General features: G+C 42.5%; 1 protein-coding gene across 2 annotated transcripts in view; it reads right to left on the reverse strand.

Moving 5' to 3' along the window:
* The window catches only part of HEATR5A (HEAT repeat containing 5A), a 2,570,019-nt gene that overhangs the window by 561,233 nt on the left and 1,988,071 nt on the right, over positions 1-20,715 (reverse strand). For both annotated transcript variants that reach the window (XM_044073826.1, XM_044073825.1), the window contains one exon: positions 4,779-5,013. In XM_044073826.1, coding sequence (XP_043929761.1) covers positions 4,779-5,013 — 235 coding nt within the window. The remainder of the gene's footprint in view (positions 1-4,778; positions 5,014-20,715) is intronic.

Below are 20,715 nucleotides of genomic sequence, written 5' to 3' on the forward strand. Positions count from 1 at the left end.
AGAGAGAAAGAGTACAAGGAAACAAGTAAAAAGGCAACAAAGATGGTAAAAATAGCAAAACAAAAGTTGAAAAAGAGTTAGCAAAGGGGATCAAGAAGGAAAGCAAGGGCTTTTTTAGGTACACAGCAGAAAGAACAAAGTACTAGACAGAACTGGACATGTAGAGCATAGGTTGGAGGGATGTCACAAAGGAAGCAAAGGGAGGGTGCCGTGCTGAGAAGGAAGTAGGGCAGAATGGGGAGGAAAGTGAACAGACACAAGTATACATTGACAACAGGTTGATGGAGAGGGAAACAGCTACTATTACGAAAGATAAAGCACAAGGACCAGATGGGTTTACATCCCATTCCAGCCAGTGTGTCTGCAGACACCCTCATGGAAATCCTCAACAGAATGCTGGATAATGCAGAAGTGACATAAGACTGAAAAAAGTGTAGTACCCTCATGTAAGAGGAAGGTACTAAAAATATGGAGAACTACTGGTCTCTCTCTGGTTAACAACAGTGGCAGAGGAAGTCATGGAAAGAATTATGATAGGAAGGAATGGCAGCATTTCTAGAGGTCAAAAATCTCCAAGACTATCTCATGGACAGGAGCAGCAGTCAGTCAAACCTGATACAGTTTTATGACTGACTTATAGGAGAAATTGACAGAAAAATACCAGAGTATATGGCCTAACTGGGTTTCAGGAAGGCTGTGACTTGGTTCTACACAGAAGACTGACGGAACAACTGCCAGGATTAGAGATAGGATGAAGAGTGTGAAACTGCATAGCTGCACATAATACCATAATACTGTGGTGAGAGGGCAAATGTCAGGAATTAGAAAACTGACTGGTGTGTGAATGGGCGTACCTTTGTTGAAGGTTGGGCGTCGAGCTGGCACCTCGGCACCATAAAAATCTACTGCCCAATCATTAGCGGACCGGAGTTCCGCTGCGGCGACCCCTAACCGGGAAAAGCTGAAAGAAGAAGAACAACAACTGGTGGAGTACAGCAGGAGTCTTGCCCTGGGGTCCAGTATTCTTCAGTGCTGGTCTTAGACATGTTAGAGAGAAAACCTGTTCACTTATGACACAAAGATAAATACAGTAGCAGTGAAGGATTAGGGAAGAATTTGGGAAGAACTGAACAAGTGGTCAGAAGATGGCAGCTGAGGTCCAATGCAAATAAATGTAAAGTACTTCACTTAACACCTGAAATAATCAGCTGGAGTGAGGAGGGGAACAGATGGCAAATAAGCAAGAAAAATTATTTTGAGGTGCTTATCAAACCTGGACAGCAAAAGAAGGAACACAGTGAAAGGACAGTAGCAGAAGCAAACAGAATTTTGGAGGTGCATTCTCAGGAAGTCACAGTCCAGAAGCAAACAGGTAATGGTTTCGCTCTACAGCACCCTGGTCAGACCACACCCTTGAGTACTGTTTAGGGTTCTGGACGTCATACAAAGAAAAGGACATCAGGCTGCAGAAAGGAATCCAGAAGAAAGCCATCTGAATGGTAATTGGGATGGAGAGGAAGGGAGATAACTAGAAATTAGAACTAGTGCTCGTCTCACTTAAGAACAGAAGATAAATAGGCATTACATGATACTGGTGTGAAAGATCTTATGAGGGAGATATGATGGGGTAATTCTAAACAGAAAGAACCAAGGAGAAGGAAGAGGGCACATGCAGCAAATTATTGGGACAAAGCACTGCAAGGATCTCCAAAGGTGCATTTTCAATGAGAGGTCTACAGACCCATAGAATTGATGACTGGTATGGGAGATGGAGAAGGAATACACAGAGGCACTCAAGAGAGCTATTGGAGGAAACTTGTAAGAGAGAAGTTAGGGACAGAGGGGAGGAAAGGCTTAAGGTTTCCAGCTATCAAGCAAGTGTAATATAATCAAAAATCAGAACAAATCTAACAGAAATCTACACTATAAACTTTGCAAAGGTATTTCCATCATACAATACTCCTTTTTAGCTTCAGTGCATTTAAGTTGTATTAATATATTATATTTTCACCAATTCCATATCAAATTAACTTGGTAATCAAACCATGGTTATTTAATCAACATTGATGCAGCAGGTAGTATTGCCGCACAGAAAGAGTTTTTCCAGTTAGATTTTTGGTTGGGATGCCTTCTGCGTGGAGTCTATATGTCCTCCCTGTGTTCATATTCATTTTCTCTGGTTGCTCAAGTTTATGCCCACTTTCTTAAGACATGCAGAAGGAGGAATGGACGCACTAAATTGACCATAGATGGGTGTGTGTGTGTGGGGGTGTATGAAAACAACCACAGCAGTGCTAGCCACCCAGAGGTGTGAACATTGGTTCCAGATGATTGTCACTGTTGAAGTGACACCCTGGCACAATATGCAAAAATGGAGCTTATGGATGGAAGGAAAGAAAAAAAAAACTGTCTTCCAAGCGGTATTGTCAAATCGATTTGTTTTTTATTCCCGAGAATCTACAAACAATACTTTTCAAGCCTCAGTGGACCTAAACAAACATTATACCATTGACATGCAAGTGTCATGGACAGTTTTATAAAAATCTTCAAAGGGTCTATTTCAAAGTATCAAACAGCTGAATTGTCGAAACCCATATGGTCGACAAGTCAGTCCATGGAATCATTCTGAGTGAGACAGCAGTACAGTGGGGATCAGGGAATTTCCCCTTTTCTTCACTGTAGTGACCTAAATTAGCAGTGGGGTTTCTGGGTGCCCCCCCCCCCTTTAAAAGCATTATTTCTGTTGTTTGTGGGTGTTGATTGGGTTTATGTTTTTTTGTCAGTGGACCTGTGGATACTTTGAAATAGGTCCCCTTAATCTGCTTTTTTAATTAATTGTCAACACTGATAGTTATTCTGGCTACACAAAGGCCGGAATTCAGAAACATTCTCATATGCAAGCGATAAGGCTGTGGCATAAAGCATCTGTTCACAAGATTACAGAAACCTGTGATTCAGAAACATGTTAGCCTCAATGAGGAAAGACCTCATTATCAGCTAATTTGCAAATTTCTGAATCACTTGGTGATTACAACAAGGTATGATAAGCATCTCTGCTGCCCTTGTGGCATTCACCACTTGCAGCTCATACTTTCTGTTAGCACAAGTACCCCGCCATTCATTCCCCTAAATGCTACACACACACACACACACACACACACACACACACACACACACACACACACACATATCCCAACACCTCAGTACCTCTTATCTTGTCCCTCAGATTGCAAAAAATCTCTAATGCTGCCTTTTACTTTCCCCATTTCTGATAAATCATGCATGATTACAGGCAGTAAATAATGCCGGTCATCAGAGTTACAGTCTTCTTATTTTTTCGGAAAATGCATCCAGATGCAAGACCTGTTGTTCTATTAACTCTAATGTATTACAGTAATATCCATAAGGACTCCCTGGTATCTAGTATTCCCCACAGTTTTGTGCAGAAATCTTGGTAATGGCCTCAAGGACCATTACAATCAGTCAGTAATGCCAGACATTAGAGTTTTATACTTCTTATTTTGCAATAAGTGCATCCAAATGCATATCCCATTGCTGTATTAACTTTTTAAGTGGACCACACTAATATGTAGAAATATTTCCTGATGTCTGAAAGCCACCCACCTATGTTTTCATGTTGCAGAATCTGTTCTTCTATCACCTTTCTGCTGATGATAGTTAAGAAAAGTATCCCTGGTGTGCAGCTCCCCCCATTACATCCATTCCTCATTAGTCTAGGGGGAGTTGAGAGGTATGGATAACCCACACCGTGTGTCATACACCTACTCACACAGGCTCACAGATTCGCCATAAATCAAACTTCCCCTGACCTGATCGCACACATGGACACACACACACACATTAATCCACACCAAACAACCTTACCCTAGCCTACCAATCCCTTTGCATATCATCCGTCTGTGATCACTCAGCCAGGCAGGAACACACACACACACACACACACACACACACACACACACATTATTACTTCTCCACTAACCTCCCTAGCACCTACCTCAGACAGTCTCCCCACTGAAAGTAATGGGTAAACAAGAGCTTTTGGCCAAGTTTCGTATCACAGCTGGTGTTAAGGATTTACACAGCCATGCGGTTCTATGACTCATTTGGCTGTGTAAGCACTTACAGCAGGTATTTCCATGGGATGAGCACATGGCTAATTACCGTATGCTGTTTCCCTGGAATGCCTCATTAGCATTTATAGTAGGCCAGAGAGACAGCCCACCATGGTGCTGCTCCTTTGAAGTAAGCACTGCAGTAGAGATGTCTAAGAACAGGAAACAATCACCGGTGGTAAAAATGGCTTACCTTTCTGAATCCTGGCCAAAATCTCAACTTCCATCTTTTCACAGTCTCACTGCAAGTTAAGGAGTAAAGCATACTGCATGTAGGCCACGTTGTTACTGCACAGTGACATTTTTTATTTTAATAGTTTTATTAACATAGATATTAAAAAAGAATGAAGAAGAAACTAGGAGTCTGATTTTAGCAATTAGATTTACTTCAGTGCACTGAATAACTTTTCCCCAAGACAAAAAAGCAAAATAATAAATAAATAAAATAAAAAATAACCTTTTTGGTCCGAACATTTACATAAATCTAATATTTATTCCTATAACCTAATCACTAACGCACCTGGAGGTTTTGGAATCAACAGTCCCAAGAGTAATTCTGACAAATACTTAAAATCACACCAAGTGAAGAGAAGCACAGAAAGGCAGTACAAAACAATGCTGTATGGAAAGAGATAAAACAGTTACCTCCAACAGGAAGACGAGAGGCATAATGAGGAGGTAAGGTGAGGAGAGCAAAATCTTGCAGTGCAGAAAGCCATAGTTTGCTTAATACTCCCAGATCTGTCTGAACCAAGCTAAGAAGTCCATCAGCTGAAAGACTTGAATCCTTACAGATGTTATCAAAGGAACTTGGAACCTTCAAACCTTCATTCTGCTTGCTGGTTTGTCTCTTTTGTCCTTCTACTGCCACAATATAAACCTGCAAAAAAAGTGACACTGTTCAATTAAGCCACTGAAAAGCATCTACCAAATAATCTGATATTCAAATAAGCATCTGCAGGGGGTTTACACTTGGGAATTTCCTTGTGTGGTTCTTTGAATTCTTCATTAAGATCTGTGCTCAGGGAGAGCAATCCCACTAAGGACCACACTAGCCTCCCAGCATCAGTGTTAAGGGGCACAAGCTGTTATGATCTGCATACACCATGGAAGGATAGCAAATGACAATTTAATTAAATATGTATGATGTTACATTTATTTCCCAAATATCTTTTTATTGAAGTGGGCCGTGAAGATGATGCCTTTCCAAAAATATGAAGACGGCAGGGAAAGACATCAAAAAGGCATACACACAAGCAGCAATTCTGATGGCAACAAACTAGTTATCTTAGATATTCATACATCAGAAATATATTAATTCTAAGGGCCTTCAGCAGTGAAGTTACATTTGGGGAGAAAGGTCTTAAACTTCAGGAAGGAGCATAAGTACACAGGGGAAGTATAAAACAATGTCCAAGGAAAGCCCTTTTAAAGGACAATTTAGTCTAGAACGCTTCAAGAATCTGTGAACTGTGGACCAAGTGGATCCAGAACAAATACCAAAAAGACAAACCAGTGAGAAACATTGCAACCTCTCTAGTGGAGTGATTCTTTTACACAATAATCAAAGGATGACCAATCCTGCCAATGGCAAAACAGAATGAAATGTGAAAGTCAGTGAAAGTTGTCTTTATAGACTCCACACACATCTCCAAAGCCACGAAGATCCAAAGGTAACAGGTTCTATCCCATGCTAGAATGCATGTTTGAATACTGGTGCTACCAGTGTAGCACTGGTGATACAGCACTCCTGGGATGCCAACCTTTGGCTGAAACATTTAACCAAGATGCCAGCATCTGAATGAGACAGCATGTTAAAGATTGTATGGCACTTATTCAAAACAGTAGCAATTTTATTAAAAGTTCACAGTAAAATGTATTACATTAGATACACACCATTAACGACGACCATCATACAGTCATAATTTTTACAAGCACAGGTAAAGATTTCTTTAAACGGTATACTATTCTTCCATTGTGTAACCCTACTTTATATCTTTCCTGTCCACATTTCCATGTGTCTAAAACAAAACGTTACTTTACTGCTGCATAAAATGCAGATACCTTCATAAAACTCATCATAAACAAGTTATGTCTTAATACAACAGCAACTCTTTAATAAGTTTAGCATCCTCTGCAATATTCAGGACTTTTTGTCACAGGCAGGATCACTTGGAAGGTAGCTGTTCCTAGTCATCAAACTCCCAACATCACGTCATCCTTTCTGGTCTCCAGTTCTGAGTTGCTGGTTGCTGGCTGAAGCTATATCTATGTCAGTCAGTCAGTCAGTCAGTCATGTAACCATATGGAAAAGAAAGAGGAAGGACGAAAATGCAGGTGTAATTGCTGGTCCAGCGTAGGAAGCACTGCTGTCCCACTGCAAGGTTGTAGTACTGAAGGCAGGATTGGTTATAAGGGTGTGCTGCTGGGCACCGAGCTATTCTACATTATAATGCCCCCCTGGACCCTAGCAGAGGAAAGATGTTTTTTTTAATCCTGACAAGGATGTCACACCTGTCAGAGATCTATCATTATTTTTTTTACGTCATTATTATTAAATCCTTTTTCAGACAGTGACAACAGAAGAAAAAATAAAACACAGTAACATTTTTTCATGCAGCATACATACATGTTTTGTTTTTAACAGTTATCATTCACAATAGCATTACATAAATTGTGGAATTCCTGCCTGCTCCTCCTCCTAAATATTATTCTTCATGCATTTTCCCCACAAATCCCATTTCTCTGTAACTGGATTATTTCCTTTTCTAAAGATCGCATCTCTAGCTCTTTTCTCTCTTTCAAATATTCATTACTTCAGTTGTAGCTGGTTTAGATTTTGATTGCCATTTTCTAGCAAATGTGTTTAGCAGCCAATAGCATAAAACATTACAAAGCCTTACCACGTCTAGGCAATTCTGATCCTATGTCCTAGCTCAAAAGAAAAATTTCCTTAGTTATAACCATATGCTCCCCTAACGTGTTCCCAATAATCTCTCTTTTCCATCACACCTCATCTACCTGAGGAAATACTGTCTGAAATCTGCATGTGGTATAAAAATATTCATGCAAGCACTTCAAGCAAAAGTTCTACACATTCTGGATAATTGTGCATACTTGGAAGCCATAGAGATGTCCTCCCATTATTCCTTTATACAATGCCTTTCCATTCTTTATTCCAAGTCTTTTCTAACCTCCTCTGATTGACTCTTACAGTTATCGTGAAAAGTTTTATATGCCATATTAATTACCCCCCCCTTTTTACAGTGACTTCTATTCAAGACTGAACTAAATCTCTATCACATATGATTGCTCACTTAGCACTCCTCTATCCCTTTCTCTTAGCCTATACTCTACCAGTCCCAGGTAGTGAAGGTGGTCTCTAACCTGCAGTCCAAACTTCTGCATGGCCTCATCTCATTTAATTATCTTTCTCTTTCTAATTATTTGCTCCCAATACCTTGGTTTCTTTCCTAATATCCACAAATTCCAGCCCCATCTTGACTATTTTCTATACCACTGGTTGCAGTCATTCTTTTTGGTAAAAGCTCATTTCTCCATTCTCACAATGGCTTAGTTCTTAAAATACTTTTTTACTTTATGAATACAGTATGTTGCATAGTTATTGTTATTCTCCTTAAGGGCCTGCAGCCAAAATCCTACTTCCTCCTTATTTCTCAAACTCCCTCCCTTTTTTCATCAGTCCTTTCCACTTTGATTTATAACCTTCTGCTTGCATTATGCATATGAGCCTCAACTATGTAGCTTTAAAGTAATCCCTCAAATTAGGTAATCCTAAACCACCTTGTTCTATGGGGAAAATCATCTTTTCTCACTTAACTCCTGCCATCTTCCTCTCCCAAGTAAATTTCTTCAACTCTTTATTACAGTCCACAGCGTCGTCTTTGGTTGATGAAAAATATGCTTGACCTGTATATAAAACTAAAGGGGAAAAACATTTCCATATCTTTTATCTTACTAACCACATTGAGCACAAATGCTTCTTATTTTCTTACATTGTACAAAATGTTTTTAAGTGGATGTACAACCACCAATTCTTTATAAGCCCCAAAATGTGGAGCCACTGTACTGACACCTGAATTAATTATTGTGGACCGAAACATGCTCTATGCTTAAAAGATGTTGCATAATTTCTTACACTGTATTAATATGATAACACTTTGATTACAATTAGACCAGTGAGGATATCTGACATTTTTTTCTCCCCTACTGGCCTGCACTTGCAGCTATGTTAATTAGGATATTTCAGCACCCTATCAGGAGTTTAATCCCACTACATATTTTCCACCGACCACATATGACTATGCTTATTAGGATGTATTTGGGACTCTATCAAGAATTCCATCCTACTGCATATACTTTCCACCAAACATGTATGACTACTGCTTTGATCAACAGGCCCCTCCCACTGACTGTACTTGTATAAAGGTGACCATGATGTTTAGTTAACTTAAAACACTACAGATTTTATAACGACATCTTCAGACAAAGGCATTCACCCATCGATATAAAAGCATTCTGAAACGTGGGGAAGCTCACCTTATTCTTCCTGAAAAGAGAACTTTGCACCAGCATCCTTGTGATATGAGCTACTGATCCACACCTACCCCCTCAGCTCGAATTAAAAAAAAAGAAAAAATAATAGTACCACATCTGTGACCCCACCCACCCACTCTTTAAGTGAAGAGCACACATACAAAAAAAGAAAAAAATTCACTCCTTCTACTGGCATACCAAGTAGGTGGCCAGATACACATGGCACCCCCGCCCCTCCTTCCTCTCATTTTACAGAAAAAAAAAATGAAAAAAAAAATCTTTATTACTTTTAAACTTTAGCAAACTGCCACACATATAGCAATGAGTTGCTACATTTTATACCCTGCACAGAGCACTAAGGCTCTCAAGGCTTCAGTTTAAAAATATATATATATTTTTTTACTTATAAAACCAGACACAGAGTGCTACAGTGTTCTGGTTTGACTGCAAATGCAACAGTGTTTTTTAAAAGCTGGTATGCATTAAACAGCGATCAGGATCAGCCAGTTGTGCCTGGGGCATTTGACACCCTTGCCTCACCATAGCCACGCTACCAGAACTACCTACTGTCTGGGATATATGACATCAGTTGGCTTGACAATCTCAGTCTCTCTCTCTCTTTCTCTCTCAATATCTAAAGTAATCAATACGCTTTTACATCCCCAGTAGCCCAAAATCACAACATTATATTAAATTTAGCTTCCTTCTGTCAAGTCTTTCTTATTTTGTTACAGTGTAAAGACTGGACACTTTCAAGTACATTCTTGTTTCATTACCTGTAACATAATAAAGTCAATGATAAGACTTCCCACCTCCTATTTAAAATACCCTGACTACACAATATACAAAATACTTTACGATATAACACACAATTTACATCAAGAAATTTTTATAGAAATATTAATAAGAACTAAACTATTTTACTTTCAGTTACTTCTTCAGTCCTCCCTTCTATAGCTTTCTAAGCATTAATGACGTAAGCAGGGTATATGTTTTACAGTTCACCCACCAGTTTAACCTAGACAATTAAATTCCAGTCTTTCTTCTTCTTGAAAAATCACAATTCACATGTCTATTCCTCTCTCCAATGGGTTTGATGCTTTAGGGTCTCTGGTTTATTCACTAATTTTACAATGTTGCTGGTCTTCCCAATCACCTCAGTTTCCCAACAACAGTCTGTGGTTCAAATCTAAAGTACTCATGATTCCTTTAGCCAGTTCCTGTGCTATTTTTCCATCTCTGAAACATTTTTGTTTGGAACAATGGAAAAGGTTACACTAGTACAGTCTCTCTGTGGGATTTGGTATTGTCAGAATAGTGAGAAGCAGAGTCCCTTCTGCTTATTGGCTCACTCATTGTTGGTTAAACTTTATCATTTCCTCCTTAGCCTGTTCTGCATTACATAATATCTTTGCTCTTCCAGGAAAAATATTCTTAAGACAGCTGGATACAGCAACTTGAATCCCAGACCTGCCTCTCTACATTCCTAGACTGCTGAAGCTTCTCTGCTGCCTGGTGTACAGTGAATAATCATTTACACAAAGACTGTTCTCCACAATTTTTAATACCTTTTCCTACTTCCGCAGTTTTGTCAGGAGCAACTCTTTCTGCTGGTATGATTGCAACTTTACTACATAGGTATTGGCTACTGTCCAATAGCTAGATTTTGATCACATAATGTATCCTCTCAATTAACAAATCATGCTGTGGAAAACTAGTCCAGTTACTATTTTGTACTTTAATAAAATTAATGCAGTCTATGTATTTATTCATAAACATTTGTTTACTGGGAAAGTCTGACGGGATAATTTTCAGTGGAGCCCCATGGAGAAAAGGTCCACAAATGAAAGAACAGAAAATACATATATTAATACATACTGTAAATACACAGATTAATACAAATATAAATGTACATATGATGTAGAATAATACACATTTACCAGCATTAATACAAGATAAATACAACCTCATATACTTACTGAATCTTCTAGTTTCTGTGGTTTTCTCTTCCTGCTGTATCTTTTAACCATACTATTTTTGGAAAGAGCTCATCTTGAGAAGCCTTATACTCAACCAGCCTTCATTTCAACCTCTGATCCTTCCAGTTTTATCCATTCATTTGACTCGCTAGTTAAAAATTATTCTACTTTTTTATTGGACTTTATATATTCATTCAGTGTTTCACTTATTTTAAAAATCTCTGAGTGGATCAGTTTTTCCCCTCTAAATTATTAGACACTGTCACTTGTAGCTAAGCTGAAACTTGAACTGTTTTTTGCTAAACAGCTTCACAATTCTTCCCAGCATGAGTTGTTGTCTCCTATTCTGGTTTGTTCATTCTTACTTTCTCCACATTTCTTTTTTTCTGGCACCCAGGCAGTAAAATTACTACACAGTAAATGAATGTTACCCAAATTTAAAACTTTTACTGTCTTTGTTTTCCCTTCTGATGTCCTTCTCTTCAGTGTTGCAGTATTTTTTGTAACAGGGATCCACTGCCAAGGGTGGCCCAATGTCCGGTCAGTGTGCCAAAGCCTTTAGGTTGCTTAAAGTAAGCCATACATCACATGAATGCTCCTCGCATACAGCGTAGGGCATAAATGTGACGTCTGGATGTAGTACCATCCTCAGAACTGAGAGCCCCAGTAGGAATGCCAGTCCCAGGAGTACAGAGGTAACAAGTACATCCAGAAGAAAAAAAAAAACAGGGGAAGGAGGGAGGGAGTGAAAACTGCAACAGTAAAGAGAAGGACATCTACTGTTATGGTAAGTTCTTACACAACTGTACTATGTCCTTCCATTTCACTGTTGCAGTATTCTTTACAATACGGTGAGTGCAAAAAAGCTCAGGAAGAAGAAAGGGAGGAGCAAGGACCAGTAGAGTTCTCTAGGAACCCATGAAGAATGGCCCTAACAAAGCCAGCTCTAGCTCTGGATTTCACATCCAACTTACAGTGTTGGTAAACGTATGCATAGAAGTCCAGGTAGCTGCCTCAAGAACAGAATTAGTATTCAAACCCTTGAAAAAAGCACCAGAAGAAGCCACAGCCCTAGTAGAATGAGCCTTAAAAGAGAAGAACGGTACTTGCCATGAGAAGAGTAACAAAAATAAATGGGTTTAGAAATCCAAGAAGAAATAGTTTGCTTGGAAACAGCCAATCCTAAGGATCTAGGATGAAAAGTAACAGAGCTGATCAGATTTATGAAAAGTCTTAGTATTATCCAAATAAAATCTGAGTTGTCTATGCACATCCAAAGTGTGCAGCACCTTCTCACTAGCACACTGCGGAGAAGGGGGGAAAAAGTTGGCAAATGAACAGTCTGATTAAAAGACAACTCATTCACCACTCTGGGCATAAAAGCAGGACTAGTGCCACAGGACACCCAGTCCTTAAGGAACAACAAAAAATGAGGGGGAGCCATAGGAGCTTGAAGCTCAGACACCTGTCTGGCAAAAGTAAGGATTACCAACAGTACAGTCTTCCAAGAACAATGCTGTAAGGAAGCTAAAGCTGCAGGCTCAAAAGAAGCCTAAATCAATTTTTCCAAAACAAAATTAAGATCCCAGGGAGGAGGAACAGACTTCCTGGGAGACCAAATATGAAGGATGCCTTTAAGAGGTGATAAAGGCAGACAAACAGAAACAGGTGATAAGTGGGCCTTAACAGAAGAATAAGTCAACTTAGCACTGAGCAGTTCAGATAGCTAAGATAGAACCACAGGAACATCCACAGAAAGTGGATCCAGGTTATGATAAAGACACCAAGCAGGAAACCCTCTTCCATTTGGATAAGTATGATTTCCTAATTGTGAGCTTCCTGCAGGACCCTAAGCACATCCCCAGAAAAAAGGCATCTGTATGGAATCAAATCCTATCACCCAGAGTATCAGCTGAAGAGTGGAATGGTGGAGATGGATGAGAGATCCCTTTTCTTGTGTGAGTAGGTCCACCCTGTGAGGTAACTTGTGATGACTGCCCTTGGCTAAATGCAGAAAAAGAGAGAAGCAATGCTGTCTCGGCCAAAAGGGAGTCACCAGCAAGATTTTGGAAGCATCCTGTTGAATTTTGAACAGGACTTTTGGAATGAGAGGAAGGGGAGGGAAAGCATAAAGAAACATCACCTTCCAGGAAAGAGAGAGGACATCCATCTTCCAGACCAGAGGACATCAGACTCTGGCACAAAAAAGAGGAAGTTGTCTGCTCAGAGGGGAGGCAAAAATATCCACTTCAGGAGTCTCCCACTGGTGGGCAATGTCCAAAAACACAACCCTTTGAAGCATCCACTCATGGGATCGTGTTATGGACCTGCTCAGAGAATCCGCCACAATGTTCTGACCTGATAGAATGTAAACTGCCTGATGTGTCACACGATACTGGAAAGCTAGTTCCCGCATTAGAAGTGCCAACTGGCACAGGAGATGAGACCCCCCCTCCCTTGCTTGACAACACAAATCACTGTGGTATTGTCTGTAAACATCTTCAGAGGACCTGGATAGAATAGATGGAGATATGCTTGAAGAGCCAGCAGCAGAGCTCTCACCTCTTTGACATTGGTGTGGTATTTCCTTTGTTGAAGCGACCACGGACCCTGCACCTTTAGAGAGCCAAAGAATGCTCCCAATCCCATGTCTGAAGCACCTGCAAACAGCTCCTGGGAAAGAAGCGGGGGTTGAACTAGGAGCCCTGGAATGATAGCCAACTGCTGAATCCACCACTGAAATTCCAGCTTGAGGCATGGAGGAAGAGGAACTATGAAGTTAAGGGGATGACAATAATGAAGTCAAACTGACCTTAGAAACCACTGATGTTTTCTCATGTGGAGTTTGGCAAAAGGGAGCATAGGAATGGTGGAGGCCATATAACCTAGAACTCTCAGAAACTCCCTGGCTGTTACTGTGGCCAGAGGACAAAGGGATTGAAAGAAGGAAATTAGAGTTAATGCCTTTGAGGGAGGCAGGGATGTCAGCAGTGGAACAGTCTGGATCCTACACCAAAGAAATACATGATCCTGTGAAGGAGTCAGAAAGGACTTCTGGAAAATTATAGTGAACCCCAGGCTTTCCAAGAAAGAAATGGCAAAGCGAAGATGCTGCTGTAGAATCTCTGGAGAGGATGCCTGAAAAAGAAGAATATCTAAGTAAGGAAAGTACTGTATTCCTCTTAGCCTACAGAAAACAATCATGGGAGAGAGGCATATGGTGAATCCCCTTGGGACAGTAGAAAGGCCAAAGGCCAAAGCACAGAACTGAAAATGCCAGAAAGCAACAGAGAAATGTAAAAGCTTCCTGAAAACAGAATGAATAGGGATGTGAAGATAAGCATCCTTGAAATCCACAGACACTAGTAAAGCCAGAGGAAGCAGCAAATGAAAGAAAGTCTGAAAGGACAACATTCAAAAGGAAGGGACCTTCAGAAAGGTGGTTATGTGAGAGCGATTGCAGAATGGCCCTCCAAGTGCCTTCTTTTCTGGGACTAAGTACATTCTGGGGTAAAACCCCTTCCCCTTTGAGAAACTGGAAAGTACAGCTGTGTACACTTACCATAAATGTAAATGTTTGAGTGTATTCACTGTTGCAGTCATCACATTTGGGTTATCCCTGCCAGGGTAGCCCTTGGCCGGCCCGAATACCAGAGACTTAGTATTTCTGCGTCGGTTGCTGTCACTTGAGGACTGACGTCAGGTCGTCAGTAGTATAAAGTAAGGCAGCCAACGCTATTACATCAGTTTTCTTGCCCTAACCTGTCAGGAGCCCCCAAAGTAGGAGGCCCTGGTGGAAGAACCCCACCAGTTCATAGGTTCATACTAGGCTATCTGCTCTAAGGCATTTATAAGCCTAGCCAGTGTGTGTTTGGCTTTCGCCACCCTCTGAACTAATTTTACTGTGCCCTTTTTAAGGTTAGTTTACTGTGCCTCTGTCTAGTAGTGACACAGAAGTAATCCCCGGGGTAAACCTACGATCTCCCATCCACTCGTCAAGATTCCTCTTGAAGAGAGTCAGTGAGGGGCTCTGCCTAACATGGACTGGGATTCTATTCCAGAGCGAAGGGAGCCTCTGGGTTATGAATCTGTCCCTCCAGCATGTCCTATTTATTTCTGTGCTGAGGTTCAAGTCCCTCGAGCGCGTAGCTCTAAGGGATTTGGATTTTCTGAGGTGGAGCATGCTCATTAATTCCGGGTTAGACATGGCTTTATACGTCAGGCATAGATCGCCTCTAAGTAGGCGGTATGCAACTGAGTAGAGCTGTAGTTTCTTTAACCGAGCAGCATATGGCATCTGTTTGAGTCCCATGATCCTCTTTGTGAGGTACTTTTGGGGTCTTTCTAGTTGCTGCAGGTGTCGGGTAAGGTACATCCCAAATGGGGCACTGTATTCAATTATGGGCCTGATGAGGGATGAATAAAGGGGCACAATGACCTCCCTTGATCTAGATGTGAATCCTTTCATGATAAGGTGGGCTATATAGAAGGTCTTTCTAACCACTTTGGCAATGTGGTTGTCAAAGGACAGATTACTATCAACTTGGGTCCCCAGGTCCCTAATTACTTCTTCCGTACTTAATGGATTCCCGCCTATGTGGTAATTTGTGGGCACTTTGTTTTTGCCAAAGGGTATGACTATACACTTTTTAGCGTTTAGCTTTAGGCCATGGCTCTGGCACCAGTTATCCGTCTCTATGAGACCCTTTTGGAGGATGCTTGTGTCAGCTGGAGAGTCAATTATGGCACCCAGTTTGCAGTCATCTGCGAACATGGTCAGCCACAGTCCTCCTGTATTAGCCTGAACCTCAGAAAAATATATACCGAACAAGAGAGGTCCCAGGACTGAGCCTTGTGGGACACCACTTGTAACTGGTTTAGAGTCTGACATGGCTCCAGCAATTCTGACTATGTGGGTTCTGTCCTTGAGCCAGTTTGCAACCCATCTTATGACATAGGGGTTTATATTTAAGCTGGAGAGCTTATCTATGATGCCCGAGTGGGGTATTGTGTCGAAGGCCTTTGCGAGGTCCAGGTAAGCTGTGTGGACTACCTTCCCCTCATCAATGGCCTTGGTGACTGTTTCAAAGAAATCGACCAGGTTTAAGAGGCAGGATCTGCCCTTAACAAAGCCAAACTGGGTAGGATCCAGTGTCTGTAGGTCCCCAATGTCTTTGTTTATGAGTTCCATGATGATCCTCAACATAGCTTTGCAGACCAGGCTAGTCAGGCTTATGGGGCGATAGTTTCCCGGGTCCGTAGAGGCACCACCTTTGTGGAGTGGGACCACTGTTGCTGTACGCCATTCTTTGGGTACATATCCTGTAGTAAGGCTGAGATTGAACAGCAGCTTTATGTGAGGGTTTAGCTCTTCTTGGAGTTCATGTAGGACGCAGCCCGGGACACCGTCTGGTCCCATTGATGCTGTGTTTTTTGCTTTGGAGAGGGCGGCTCTCACCTGAGCATCTGAGATGTCAGGGAGGCAGCACTCTGCTGGGATAGATATTTGCTCTTTAGGGGGGGAGAAGTTTGCACTGAACCTGTCTGCCAGGATGTTGGCAATGTCTGTGGGTTCAGTGTATTTTTTGTCATTTTGGACCAACTCTGAGCATATCTGGGAGTTGCCACCCAGGTTCCTAACATAACTAAAGAAGGCCTTGTGATTTTCTTTAGTGTCCTGTGCAATTTTTCTCTCGAAGCTGGCTTTGGATGATTTTATGAGGGATCTTAGTTTTTTCCTAGTACTGATCAGAGATGCCTTCCCTTTTAGGGATTTTGCTCTATCATGTAGTAGCTTCCTCCTTCTGTTGTACAGCCTATTTATGGCTGGGGTCCACCAGGCAGGACACCTGCCTTTGGGAGACTGGGTCTTGGTTTTGTTTGGGATAGCATGATTCATGCATTCCTGAAGGTGTCCATAGAATGCGTTTATAAAGGATTCTGCAGTTTGAGCCATAGTTTCCACTGGCCCAGGGGCCTTGAAGGATTCCACCTCGGTTTTGAGAAGTGTGAAGTTTGCTTTTGAAAAGGTTTTCACTGAGGTTTTCTGGGATGTGAGTGGGATCGGGATGTGGATATCCAGTGAGATTAATTTATGGTCCGATCTTACCAATGAGGGGAATACCTCTGGTATGGAGCATAGAGTCCCCATGTTGGTGATGACCAGGCCCAGTATGTTATCCCTTCTTGTGGGGGTGGTGACTAGTTGTTCCATAGCATTTGAGTTTATAAATTCTAGGAACCTTTGGGCTAGGGTGCTGGGGCTTGAGTAATGCTCCCAGTCAATGTTTGGGTAGTTGAAGTCACCCAATATAATGGTGTTTGGAGAGACCTTCATATTCTCCAGTGTTCTCAGGAAGGCCGAGTGGGATTCCTGATTTTGAGAGGGTGGTCTGTAGCATGCTACAAACTGAAAGGCAGTTTTGCCCACTGTTAGCTGCACATGGATGGTCTCCAATGCTTCGTGCAATGCCACTAACCTGGAGGTGTGGGTATCTTTGATGAATATGGATACTCCCCCTCCTTTTGTGGTTCGGTCTGAGTTTTGGGGCCGAAAAGCATGATATGAGGTATAACCTGGTAGTGCTGGGGTGCTCTCGGGAGCCTTGAACCAGGTTTCTGTCACAGTGAAAATTAAATACCAATTTGTCCCTTGTAAGGAAAGGAGAACAACATGGAAGAATGGTAATAAAAGAAAAAAGAGAATAAGGGGGGTGGTGGGAGGGAAACCAGGACTGTAACAGTGAATACACTCGAACATCTACATTTATATTAAGTGTACACGATTGTACTATGTTCTTCATGTTTCACTGTTGCAGTCATCACATTTGGGTAGATTCCCAAAGCTGAGGAAATGGGTGGAGGCAGTAATGGAAACTAGGGGCTGGCTAGGATGCCCTACAAGACTGCAGAGGCAAACCCTGCCCCAGATTTGGAGAAGAGAGGCAGGTGGTAATGGATGGTAAAACTGTGAACAGATGTCCAGGTGGCAGCCTCCAGGGTGTCCCAGGTGAGGACTTCTCTGAGGAAAGCTGCAGAGGTGGAGGCTTCTCTGGTGGAGTGTGTCCTGACCTCCTTGGGGGGAGGCTTTCCATGCTGTTTGTAGAAGAAATGGATGCAGTCTGCTATCTATTTGGAAATGGTTTGCTTGGAGATGGCTTTGCCTTCTGCCCCTGTAACAAAGCTAACCAGCAATTGATCACACTTTCTGAAAGATTTAGTCCTGTCCAAATAGAATCTGAGCTGTCTGTGCTAAACTAGAGAGTGAAGAATCTTTTCCCTCTTGTTCTGGGGATTAAGAAAGAAGTTGGGCAAATGAATGGATTGGTTGAAAGCCACACTGGACACCACCTTGGGCATGAAGGATGGGTTAGTTCTAAGGGATACCCTGTCTTTATGGAAGATGATGAAGGGTTCCACAGCCATGAGTGCTTGCAGCTCAGAGACTTTTCTGGCTGAAGTGATGGCCAGAAGGAAGGCTGTCTTCCAGGAGATAAATTTTAGCTCTGCAGAAGAAGCTGGTTTGAAAGGGAGCAGGGTGAGCTTTTCCAAGACAAAGTTAAGGTCTCAAGCTGGTACTGGTGCCCCCTTCTGGGGGGGGGGGCTCAAGTTGCTAGCCCCTCTGAATAACTGTTTGATCAAAGGGTGTGAGAAAAGGGGCTGCTCAGTGGGAAAATGAGCAGAAATAGCAGAAGCATGAATTTTTATAGAGGAGAAAGAGAGACCACTGTGTAGTAGGTTAGCTAAGTAATCCAGGATGAGAGGGCTGTGCCGTATTGGCTCCCTTAGCCTGGATCCAGGTGCAGTACCTTTTCCATTTATCTGCATAAGACTTTCTGGTGCTAGGATGTCTGGGCTCATGGATAACATCCAGAACATGTTTAGTGAGGATGGCAGATTGGTTCGGGATTAGGGAATAAGCCAAGGCCAAATTGAGTGTCTGCAATTGGGGATGCATGAATTCCCCTTCCCTCTAAGTCAGGAGGTTTGGAATCTGAGGAAGATGCCATGGAGGCAGCGGGGACAGGCTTGGCAGCAAGTGGTACCAGTGTTGTCTGGGCCAGTCTGGAGCTATAAGAATGGTCCTTGGTTTTTCCTCCCTTATTTTGAGCAGTACCTTGGGGATGAGAGGTAGGGCAGGAAAGGCATAGACTGATAGAATGACCCAGGGGAAGAACAGGGCATCCACTTCCCAAGGCATGCAGTGATGCTCCCTGGTGCAGAATTTGCTGAGCTGATGGTAGGTGTGGGAGGCAAAGAGGTCGACCTTTGGGGTTCCCCACTTCTGAGTTATTAAGGTGAAGGTACTTCTGTTCAGTTGCCACTCATGTGGGTCCAGAAGGATTCTGCTTAATTGGTCTGCCAGAGAGTTGAAAGAGCCTGGTAGGAATTGTACTAACAGGTGTAGTTGCATGGAAGAAGCTGTGAGCCAAAGGGTCATGGCCAGCCTGCATAGAGGGTAGGAGTGAGTCCCTCCCTGCTTGTTGATGTACAACATGACAGTGGTGTCTGTTTTGATCAGGAGAACCCCTGGAGATAGAAGGGGTTTGAAAGCTATCAATGCATGCTGCACAGCCATCATCTCTTTTTGACTGATGTGCAGAGGGATTTGCTGTGGGCTCTACTGGCCCTGCATGCACCTGCCGTCCAGGTGTACACCCCAAGCGTAGTCTGACGCGTCGGAAGTGAGGCTATAGGTGGCGGGGTGTGGGAAGAAGGGCAGTCCATTGTTGTGGAAGCATGCTGTTTCCCACCAAAGAAATTCCTTTCTGAGGCAAGGAATTATAGGTAGAAGAGTTTCCAGGTCTTGAGAGTGTTGACAACCAAAGGCTCTTTAGGTACCACTGAAGTTTCCTCATATGCAGTCTGGCATATGGAATGAGTAGTATGCAAGATGCCATGAACCCCAGAGCTTGCAGGATCTTCCTTGCAGATAGCTGAGGCCTGGTGGCTAGTTGGTGTAAGGTATGCCATCTGGGATGCTGTGTCCAGACTTGCTCCCAGGAAGACTATCCTTTGAGTGGGAACCTGTTTGGATTTCTTTTTGTTGCTTGTGTACCCTAGGGAGGTTAGTAGGGTCTTTACAAAGGCCAGGTACTTGAGCAGCTTTTCCTGGCTGTCTGCTTGAATAAGGCAGTCATCTAAGTATGGGTAAATCTGAATATTTCTTTGTCTGCAAAAGGCAATGGCCGGAGCCAGACATTTTGTGAAAACTCTGGGAGCAGTAAATAAGCCAAAGGGAAGCGCAGAAAACTGAAAATGTTGAGATCCTGCCCTGAAGCAGAGATATTTCCTGCATGATCCCCTGCTAGGAATGTGGAGGTAGGCCTCTTTTAGATCTAGGGTGGCTAGCCAAGCGTCCTTGGACAGCATGGGTAGCAGCTGCTGCAGGGTGAGCATTTTGAATTTTGAGATCACCAGGAAGGTGTTTAGAATGGATAGATCGAGGATGGGGCACCAGGTGCCCTCTTTTCTGGGCACCAGAAAAAGTCTGGTGTAGAAGCCTTGGCCTAGCTGTTCTGCAGGAACGTGCTCTACTGCCCTCATAGAGAGCAGGGAAAGGATTTGCTTTTGAGCATCTGCCCACCAATTTGGTGGTAGATATGGGAACCCTTTTGGGGTTGGAAAGGTGCGGAAGGAAAATTTGTATCCCTGAGACACAATGTTCAGAACCCATTGGTCCTTGGTAATGGTGGCCCAGGTGCTTGAGTGAAAGGAGAGTTTTCCTCCTAGGGGTAAGTGAAGGAGGGCAGAGGGGGGGTGGAGGAGGTCAGTCATTTTGAGTTCTTACCATAAGGGGTGGCTTAGAATTCCCTGGTTTTGAAGTGGAGGTAGTCTACTGCTTAGATCTCTGCATTCCCTGGAGCTGTTGTCTGGGGGGGGGGGGGGTCTGTTTCCACAGGGCCTAGGCTAGGTCGTTTACTCGGAGCAGGAAAGGACCAGTGCTTGGAGGGACAACGCCTGTTGAACCAAAGGGGCGTGACCTGTAAGAAATCCTTAACTGTTTGCATAGATTTTGCTTTTTCTTCCATCTTTTTTAAGACCTC

This window comes from Protopterus annectens, chromosome 6.part0 (genome assembly GCF_019279795.1).
Source record: "Protopterus annectens isolate FY-2018-M chromosome 6.part0, PAN1.0, whole genome shotgun sequence".
Taxonomy (NCBI): domain Eukaryota; kingdom Metazoa; phylum Chordata; order Ceratodontiformes; family Protopteridae; genus Protopterus; species Protopterus annectens.